Source organism: Mirounga leonina, unplaced genomic scaffold, assembly GCF_011800145.1.
Source record: "Mirounga leonina isolate KUSES-001 unplaced genomic scaffold, KU_Mleo_1.0 Mir_91, whole genome shotgun sequence".
In the NCBI taxonomy this organism is placed as follows: domain Eukaryota; kingdom Metazoa; phylum Chordata; class Mammalia; order Carnivora; family Phocidae; genus Mirounga; species Mirounga leonina.
The window spans coordinates 47,477,378-47,486,536 of NW_023270839.1; the positions used below are offsets into that span (position 1 = coordinate 47,477,378).

General features: G+C 63.1%; 1 protein-coding gene across 3 annotated transcripts; it reads left to right on the forward strand.

Annotated features, from left to right (window-relative positions):
• Nucleotides 1-286: 286 nt before the first annotated feature.
• On the forward strand, nucleotides 287-8,541 carry ISLR2 (immunoglobulin superfamily containing leucine rich repeat 2). Of its 3 annotated transcripts, XM_034994194.1 has the most exons (4): nucleotides 287-317; nucleotides 879-1,036; nucleotides 3,956-4,066; nucleotides 5,450-8,541. In XM_034994194.1, the coding sequence occupies exon 4, from the start codon at nucleotides 5,458-5,460 to the stop codon at nucleotides 7,696-7,698; it is 2,241 nt and encodes a 746-aa protein (XP_034850085.1). In that variant the 5' UTR covers nucleotides 287-317; nucleotides 879-1,036; nucleotides 3,956-4,066; nucleotides 5,450-5,457; the 3' UTR covers nucleotides 7,699-8,541. The 3 variants fall into 3 exon arrangements, with proteins under 3 accessions (XP_034850085.1, XP_034850086.1, XP_034850087.1); XM_034994195.1 differs by lacking the exon at nucleotides 287-317 and having other exon boundaries at nucleotides 572-1,036; XM_034994196.1 differs by lacking the exons at nucleotides 287-317; nucleotides 879-1,036 and adding an exon at nucleotides 1,094-1,449.
• The last annotated feature ends 618 nt before the right edge of the window (nucleotides 8,542-9,159 follow it).

Genomic DNA, 9,159 nt, shown 5'->3' on the forward strand with positions numbered 1-9,159 from the left:
CATAAGACTTAAGGACTGTGTTCTAGAACCCTCCTAGAGGACTCAAAGAGAAAGCGCTCACCCCGCCCGGGGTGGGTGCGGGGTGTTGGTAAGGAAGGCATACAGGAAGGTTTCCTCCCTGGAGAACTAAGCCCATTGGATCGCGCCAGGGACTATTCGTTCAACGGGGATTCAGAGGGTGACTATTGTGCCCTGGGTGCAGGGAACACAATGGGGTGCGAAGCGGGGGCTGTGCCTGTGTTGGGCAGGGGAGAGGAGGTTGCACATTCGGGGGACGGAGACTGCGTGGGCATGAGAAGGAAAGCTTCGGTACCTAGGTAAGCGTCCCCCTCTCGGGAACATTGCGCCGCTGGACCGCAGAGCCGCGGACAGCGCACGGCTTGGTGCGGGGCTCCAGCCTCCCGCAGCCATTGCCCCAGCCTCTGCGCCCGGCAAGCGGTGTCCAGCAGGGGGCGCTCACGAACCAGGCCTGGGACCGAGACCTTGCGTCCTCACAGCCGCGGAAACGACTGCGGGGGGGGGGTCCACTGGGTTTCAACCCGCCCCACCTTCCGGACCGTCGGGGTCCGAGAAGTCGAAGTTAGAAGTCAATCAGCAATAATCTGCCCGGAGCCACAGCCCTCGGCTCCTGCGTCTGTCTAGGGTCTGGACGCCAGCCTGGTCAAAAACCTGAGCCCGGATTCTACAGATTCCGATTCTGGGACCCCCCCCACTCTGGCGGCTTAGAACCTTGAATCCCTTTCTCCCCTCACCTACTTCCACGCACCTGATTAGATGCCTGTTTCTTTAACGATCAAAGACGTGGGCGGCGGCGGGGGTGGTGTGTTCGCTCTCGGTTCCCCAGCCCCTCAGTAACTGTACCATTATTAACATTATAGACATCAGACCTGCTCCTGCGCGCCCTGGCGGCGCCGGGCGAAACGTGCTGTGCTCTCCTAGCTGAGCCCGGAAGCTGATCCGGAGTCGTGGCTCCCACCCCAGGCCTCGGCGGACTCTGCCAGGGCAGGCACCGGGCGCTCCGGGGTCGAAGGCGGGGGTAAGGGTTGTCTTTCCCCCGGGGCAGGCTCGGGGAACAAAAGCGCTTGCTGGAGAGTGGGCGGGAGTCGCAGGGGCCCCCGGGAGTCCGAGCCCTCGCCTGGGTAGCCACCACATCCTTAGCCGCCCTCCTAGCCCCCGGAGCCCTGTCTCCCTGCCGAACTCCCCTGGCTTCTGCATCCTTGACAAAGTGAGCCAAGGAAAAGGGGTCTTACTTGGCCCCAGAGGTTCCCGGGACGCTGGCGGGGCGGGTCCCTGCGGGCCTGGGAAGATCTCGGCGGAGAATGAGCGAGCCCATTCTCCCTTCTAATCCCCAGCCTCTGTCTTCTAGTCCATCAACGCTTCCAAGTTGTCCCTCGCCCGCTTGTCTACCTGTCCGCCTCCACGACGAAGGCAAAAGAACCAGAAAAAAAGGTGAAAACTGGGTGGAGGGTCCACAAGCTGTGCGCCTCCCTGGCCGAGCTTCGGTCCCCGCCTCTATGGCCGGCGCCCCTCCCCCGCGCCCAGGGAAGTCTCCGGGACCTGACTGTCCATTCTCGCTATTGGGCCCTCGCCTCCCGGACCCCTCTTCCAGGACCGAGGCGCGCGGAACCGCCCCCCTCGGCGTTCCCAGTACGCCCCCCCTTGCTTCACGGACAAAGCAGACCGGGCGGTGGCGCCACTCCCTGGCCCAGCCGCAGGGACTCATTCCCAGAGCTAGGGGGCCGCTCGCGCTGTCCCACTGCATAGTCAAGGCACTCTCACCCTTCCACCCTCCTTGAAGACACCATCCCTCTCAGGGCACCCCTGTGCCCTCCCCCTACGTGGTCTGGGGGGACCACAGGCCCAGGCAGGTGGAGTGAAGTTCTGGTCCGAATGAGAGGTGCTGGTCTCAGCCCGCTGGGCCACCTGCAGCGACCGCAGGAGTAGGACAGAGGGAAGGATGCGGAGTGTGCGTGCGCGGGTGGGTTCATATTTAATTTACAAAGGATCCTCGGAAAGCCTGGTCGTAGTCTAGCTGCCGTGCTCTGCGCCCGTCTCTCTTCCCCATCTCCCCAGCTCATTAAAATGCTCAACACTCAAATCGGGAGATTGATCTCCTCTGAGTTCCCAAACCCGGGCCATCGACCCACCGCCAGAGAATCCCCCGGCCCGGGGTGAGGGCTTGGGGGCCGCACGTGCCCTGAGAGCTCAATGTCTACGGAAAGGACCGGGGAAGGTGGGGGGCTCTCCGGGACTCTCCCGGAGCCTGTATCCCCTTCCCGATGCTGGCCAGCAACTCTCTCTCCAGGGCTGCAATGGGCAGTGCAGGAGAGTTTTAGCCAAATGCCTCGACATTCCTGCGCCTCCACCTCCTCGTCGCTAAAAGAAATGTCGGGGTTTCGCCAGAGACAGGGAGCGGGAGTCGGGAACAGCGAGTCTTCGAATCTGCTCAGGCCGGCTGTTGTGTGAGGGTGTGAGACATGCTGGCGGTGGCGGGCCGCGGAGGCTTTGGGGGCTAAGTGTGTGGGGTTGACGGTGCGTTTGCTGGTGAGGCTGTGAAGACGTTGGGGAGGGAGGGACAGGGAGAGAGATGCTCGGGCCTTCAGTTCCCAGCCCACACTGGTCTGGAGGAGCAGACGTTTTGTAACCATCCCTTTGGGTGCTGTTGTCTGCCGCAGCCCCCGTGCCCCCTTCTCCCGTAGCTGGCAAGACCCGAGGGTGAGGCGGAGGCTGCCACTGCGCACGCACCGCACCTGGCGATGCGCACAGGTCGGCGTGTTGGGCCGTGGGCTTCAAGCGCCGGTTTAGCTACAAAAAAACGAGACTTTAAGAGTAGGGCTTAAGAGGTTGCGCAGGGGCGGCGGTGGGCTGGGGTGCAGACGTCGCTACCCCGCGCGCCCTGCGGGGTCGTGCGCTCTCTTCTTGGGGTTGGACCGGCGGGGCGGCAGGGGAGACCAGGGCTTGCATCTACCCAGATCCAAGCAAAAATAGCAGGGAGGGTGAGGCGCTCTGCTAACACTATCAATTATGCATCATGTTGAACGTGGCTTCGGGGAGGAGGCTGCTAGTGGGGAGGGGGTTGCGGGAAGGAAGGGTCCGCGCGAGCCCGGCTGCGCGAAGCTCAGCAGGTCCTACTTCAGGTCTGTCTGTGCACAGCCCGCATTTGCAAAAAGAGTTTAAAGGCAAAGACACGCCCCCCCTTCCTTCGTGGGCCTTGCCTTCCCCCAAATTCCTCAAAGATGGTTTGCCTCACGTGTTGCGGGGCGTAAAAGCGGCTTGCATTCAATTAGCAGCGAAGCTCCCCGGCCCTGGCGGGACCCGAGCGTGAGGGTGAGTGAGTGTGAATGTGTGTGCTGCGTGCGGGAGGGAGAGAATGGTGAGTGTCCCGGGTGAAAGGCACCAGTGTGCCTTTGAAAATGTGCGCGAACGTAGGGGGGCCTCAACACATTGACTCGGTTATTATTACATGATGATGGGTAATTCTAACATGTGAAGGTCGACTGTGTGGAGGGTGTGAAGGTCTCTGTGTGTGTGTCTGTACCAATATGTTTGAACGTGGCAGGCGGGGGGCGGGGGGAGCGGGGGCGGCGGTGTGATTAGGCATAGTGACAATGTCTTCAGATGTGTAAATGTAGGGGGACGTGGGGTATGGGTGTGCGTTGAGCTAGGAAGAGCCCAGACCGGGGGCGGTGGGTGTGGGGGGCGCCCCTTGAGACCAACGTGTCTCAGCCTCGGGGAGAGCCTCTACGGCTTTAACAAATGTGGATGATGCGGGAGGTGGGAGAGGCTGTGCGCGTCCCTGCCGCGCCGGGAGCGCGCCAGGACTCTCTTCAGTCTGCAGCCAGCCAGACGTGGGGGGAACAGACGCGAAAGGAAAAACTGACGCGGGACCTCAAGGCCAGGGAGGTCCCCATACTTACCTGTCTCTTTCCCTGCCCCACACCTGCCTTTTCCACAGCCAGCAACAGATGTGGAAAGCGCCCTTGGGCAGTATCCTGGCTCTGAGACCTCAAGTCTGCAGAAGGGGTTGCAGCCCGAGGGCAGTGCGCGGAGAGTCAGCGAGCAGCGGGTAAGCCGCGGGGACCGCCCCACAACCTCGACCCAGGTCCCACATGGGGTACCATAACCCGCTGGTGCTGTCGGGGGGAGACCACGGAGGGGTGGGGAGGGGTGGGGAGGGGCCCTCCCCCGGAAGCAAAGGCAGCGCGGGGAACCCGGGTTCCCAAAGACGGGCGTGTGGGAGGGGCTCTGCCCAACCAGCCAGCCGGGAGCCCTAGGTGGGAGCAGCGAGTCTGCATGTAAGCCCGTTTGTGTGGCTAGGGATAAGGTTTTATTGGGTGGGGGCGGGGGGGGGGGGGGGGGGGGTAAGGCATCGTGGAGCTGCCGAAAAGGGGCAGAATCCTGCACCATGACCTGCCGGCTGGGGACCCCTATATCCTCTGGGAGCCTCCTGGGATCTTCGGGGATGGGAGGGGAGATCTTTAGTGACATCCCCCTCGATGCTCCCGGCCCATGCATGGGGGAGGACCTCCTTCCTCAGACGGAAGTTGACACAGCGACCTTGGTTCTCCCTTCGAGGGAGTTGCAGCCCAGGGCAGGCTGCTTCGGGGTCTGAGGGAGGGGGGCCTGCAGGGTACTGCCCCGGGTCCCGCCTCCCGCCGCAAGTTCTCGGCATTGCCAATCCGCGGGGATTTCACTCTCGGTGGAGGGCTTTTGTGCATGCGCCAGCGCGCGCCTGTGTGCCTGTGTGCGGGTCGGTTCGTGTGAGGACTCGTGTCCTTGTGTCTGTCAGCTCGCACAATGAACAGGGGAGGGAGAACGCTGTACCGATGCTAGGTTCAGCTGGAAGAACAATGAGGTCTCCAGTGTGTCCATGTCTGGGTGTCTTTGTGTTTGTGTGCTAGGAAATGTGCTGTGAACCTCTAAACCCCTGCCGAAGTTGGCAGTTTGATGGCGGCGCCCAGCGTGTGTTTGTATTGTGTGACTGTATGGGCGCGTGTGCGAATGCTGTGCGTGGGACAAACAGTTCGAGGAAGGACAACAGGTCACGGACAAAAATACTTTGTCTGTGTATCCTTGTCACGGAGTTAAACGAAGGCTTAGAAACACACCTAGGTGTCAGGGCAGAGCCCAGAGCAGACAGACAGATGAGCGGCCGAGCCGCTGGAGGGGCCCGTGCCAGATTGAAGGGGTAGGTAGGTGGGGAAAATCGAGGTACAAGTCCGCTAGAAAAGGAAGTCAGGGCCCCGAGAGAGGGCAAGCATTGAATCCTGAGACTTTTTTATTGAGCCCCACTCGTGTCCAAGAGAGACTCCTGGGCACAGAGGAGACGGTTCCTGGGGTCCTAGGGCCTGCCCTAGACGGGTTTGAGGAGGCAGAGCTGAATAGGGGGAGGGAAGCTGGGGCTCGTAAGTCACCTTTTCCCCTCTTTTCCCCCGGCTTCCATCCGCAGGATCCGCGATGGTGCCCTTGCGGGCTCTGTGGCTGGCCTGGGCTCTGCTAGGAGTGGCCCGAGCGTGCCCAGAGCCGTGCGCCTGCGTGGACAAGTACGCGCACCAGTTCGCCGACTGCGCGTACAAGGAGTTGCGCGAGGTGCCGGAAGGACTGCCGGCCAACGTGACCACGCTTAGTCTGTCGGCCAACAAGATCACCGTGCTGCGGCGTGGGGCCTTCGCCGACGTCACGCAGGTCACGTCGCTGTGGCTGGCGCACAATGAGGTGCGCACCGTGGAGCCGGGCGCCCTAGCGGTGCTGAGCCAGCTCAAGAACCTCGATCTGAGCCACAACCTCATATCCAGCTTTCCGTGGAGCGACCTTCGTAACCTGAGCGCGCTGCAGCTGCTCAAAATGAACCACAATCGTTTGGGCTCGCTGCCCCGGGACGCTCTCGGTGCGCTGCCCGACCTGCGCTCTCTGCGCATCAACAACAACCGCCTGCGCACGCTGGCTCCTGGCACCTTCGACGCGTTAAGCGCGCTGTCCCATCTGCAACTCTATCACAACCCCTTCCACTGCGGTTGCAGCCTTGTGTGGCTGCAGGCCTGGGCCGCAAGCACCAGGGTCTCCTTACCGGAGCCCGACTCCATCGCGTGCGCCTCGCCGCCCGCGCTGCAGGGGGTGCCGGTGCACCGCCTGCCCGCCCTGTCCTGTGTACCGCCCAGCGTGCGTCTGAGTGCTGAGCCGCCGCCTGAGGCTCCGGGCAGCCCCTGGCCCGCCGGCCTGGCGCTCAGGCTACACTGCGTCGCCGAAGGACACCCCACACCCCGCCTGCAGTGGCGACTTCAGATCCCGGGCGGCACCATAGTCTTAGAGCCTCCCGTCCTGAGCGGGGAGGACAACGGGGATGGGGCGGAAGACGGGGAGGAGGAAGGAGATGGGGACGGGCCCACGCAGACGGAGGCCCCAACCCCGACTCCGGCACCCGCTTGGCCCGCGCCCCCAGCCAACCCGCGCTTCCTGGCCCTCACAAACGGTTCCCTGTTGGTGCCCCTCCTGAGTGCCAAGGAAGCAGGCGTCTACACCTGCCGTGCCCACAATGAGCTGGGCGCCAACTCCACGTCACTGCGCGTGGCAGTGGCGGCCGCTGGGCCCTCAAAGCACGCTCCTGGCGCTGGCGGAGACTCTGAAGGGCAGGCCCCCACTTCTGAGCGCAAGTCCACAGCCAAAGGCCGGGGCAACAGCGTTCTACCCTCCAAGCCCGAGGGCAAAATCAAAGGCCAAGGCCTGGCCCGGGTGAGCGCCCTCGGGGAGACGGAGGCGGGGCCGGAGGAGGAGGAGGCAGGTGAGGGAGAGGAAGCAGAAGACCAGGTCTCTGCGGATCCGGTGGAGGAGCAACGCTGTGGCCACGGGGACCCCTCGCGGTACGTGTCCAACCACGCCTTCAACCAGAGCGCCGAGCTCAAGCAGCACGTCTTTGAGCTGGGTGTCATCGCGCTGGACGTGGCGGAGCGCGAGGCTCGGGTGCAGCTGACGCCGCTGGCGGCGCGCTGGGGATCCGGGCCCGGCGGGGCGGCGAGGGCCGGGCGGCCCGGGCGGCGGCCGCTGCGCCTGCTCTATCTGTGCCCTGCGGGGGGTGGCGCGGCAGTGCAGTGGTCGCGCGTGGAGGAGGGCGTCAACGCCTATTGGTTCCGCGGCCTGCGGCCCGGCACTAACTACTCAGTGTGTCTGGCGCTGGCCGGCGAGGCCTGCCACGTGCAAGTGGTGTTTGCCACCAAGAAGGAATTGCCCTCGCTGCTGGTTATCGTGGCGGTGAGCGTGTTCCTCCTGGTGCTGGCCACCGTGCCCCTGCTGGGCGCCGCCTGCTGCCATCTTTTGGCCAAACACCCGGGTAAGCCTTATCGTCTTATACTGCGGCCACAGGCCCCCGACCCCATGGAGAAACGCATCGCCGCCGACTTCGACCCGCGTGCCTCCTACCTCGAGTCCGAGAAAAGCTACCCGGCAGGCGGCGAGGCAGACGTCGTGGAGCCAGAGGAGGCTCCCGGGGAGGGCCTCGACGAAGACGCGGAGCAGGGGGACCCAGGTGGGGACCTGCAGAGGGAGGAGAGTCTGGCGGCCTGCTCGCTGGCGGAGTCCCAGTCCAAGGCCAACCAAGAGGAGTTCGAGGCGGGCTCTGAGTACAGTGATCGGCTGCCCCTGGGCGCCGAAGCGGTCAACATCGCCCAGGAAATTAATGGCAATTACAGGCAGACGGCAGGCTGAACCCCCCGCCCGACTGGCCCGCCCATTCCCATCCCCCACCTTGGGTGCCTGGGAGCAGAAGCCTAGGGCTGGCAGGACATACGCCCACCACCCCACCCGCAACCTTCACTTACTCCGCCCCTTTACCAGCCCCAACCTTCACTACTGGGGACTTCCAGAGGGGAGTGGGACGACTGCACCAGTCCCCGGCCACCCACTGTCGTCATTGTTTTTGTGGGCTCAATTCCCCTCCACGGCAAGCACAGTTACTCGCTCTTCTCTCTCCCTATAATACACCACCCGCTGACCGTGAAGCGAAATCCACGCCTCTCCATTCCCACCGTAATTGTTATCTGCGAAATCTGCTCTGCAACCTGCCCCACCGTGGGCTTTGGAACCAGAGGAAACGGAGAAGACGTTGGAAATATCTGGTGGTAAAGCTGTGGCCCGGGGTCAGCCCGGGACCCGCAGCAGCTGTCCCTTGCGTGGAGCGCTGTAGGGTCCCGCCTGGACCCCTACTCCATCCTTTCTGGGGTGCACGTCCCAGAAGCCAGGACTCGGTGGCAACTCCCTAGTTTCAGTTTCAAAGCCCCCTTCCGAGTGGGAAACAAACCCTTCTGTCCCCCCACCCCCAATCCGCTTCTGATCAGGTGGAGCCAAGCCCGGTGTCTGGGGCGCCTTTCAGCTCCGCGCTCCGATTTTCATATTTTCGTGGGGTTTTTTGGCGTTTTTTGGTTTTGTTTTGTTTTTTCTTTTTCAAAGACAGCGACACTCCGAGTCTGGTTCTAACACCTCCTTCCAGGCTCTGGGAAAATTGGATGTGTGTGAGGGGGTGGGGCGGGGAAGGCGTTTTCTCTCTCCCTCTCTCCCTCTCTCCTAACTTAAAGCGCCGCGGAACCGCGCTCCCTTTTGACGCGGAGAGCGTGGCCTTGGTCCTGGGTGAATTTCGCTGTGGGTGACTTGGGGTTTCCGGAGTTCGAAGCAATCCACAGCTCCGCTTCCGCTGCTGCAAGTGGCCCAGACCTGAGTTCGAGGTGCGCGCGGGGGGGGGGGGGGGGGGGGGGGGCGGGCGGGGAGGGAGGGGGCGGGAGGGTGGACGCGGCGCGGCGACTGGGGCGGGGGCTTTTTTTCATTTTTGAAAGTAAACGTCGGGATGGGGTGGGGGGCTTCGGGCGTCGGGACCTGCCAGTCCGAGAAGCGCAGCACAAGCGCGGCCCGGGGCGGAGTAGCCCCCCCTCCTCGGAGCCCGCGCCCTTTTCTAAAGGCGTCTGTATGTAAACAGTCAATAAAACAATCGATTTGAACTGGGCTCGGTGACTCTTTGTCGGGGCACAGAGGAAGGAAGCCTGGGGGATGCTGGAGGAAACCGCAGAAGGAAGGAGCCCCCAGGATCCTCCCATTGGGATCCTTTGTGTGATTTCCTGTTGGTTTGACTGTCCTGTGATTTTGCCAGGTGTTTACACCCGGCGCCTGCTCTTTCTT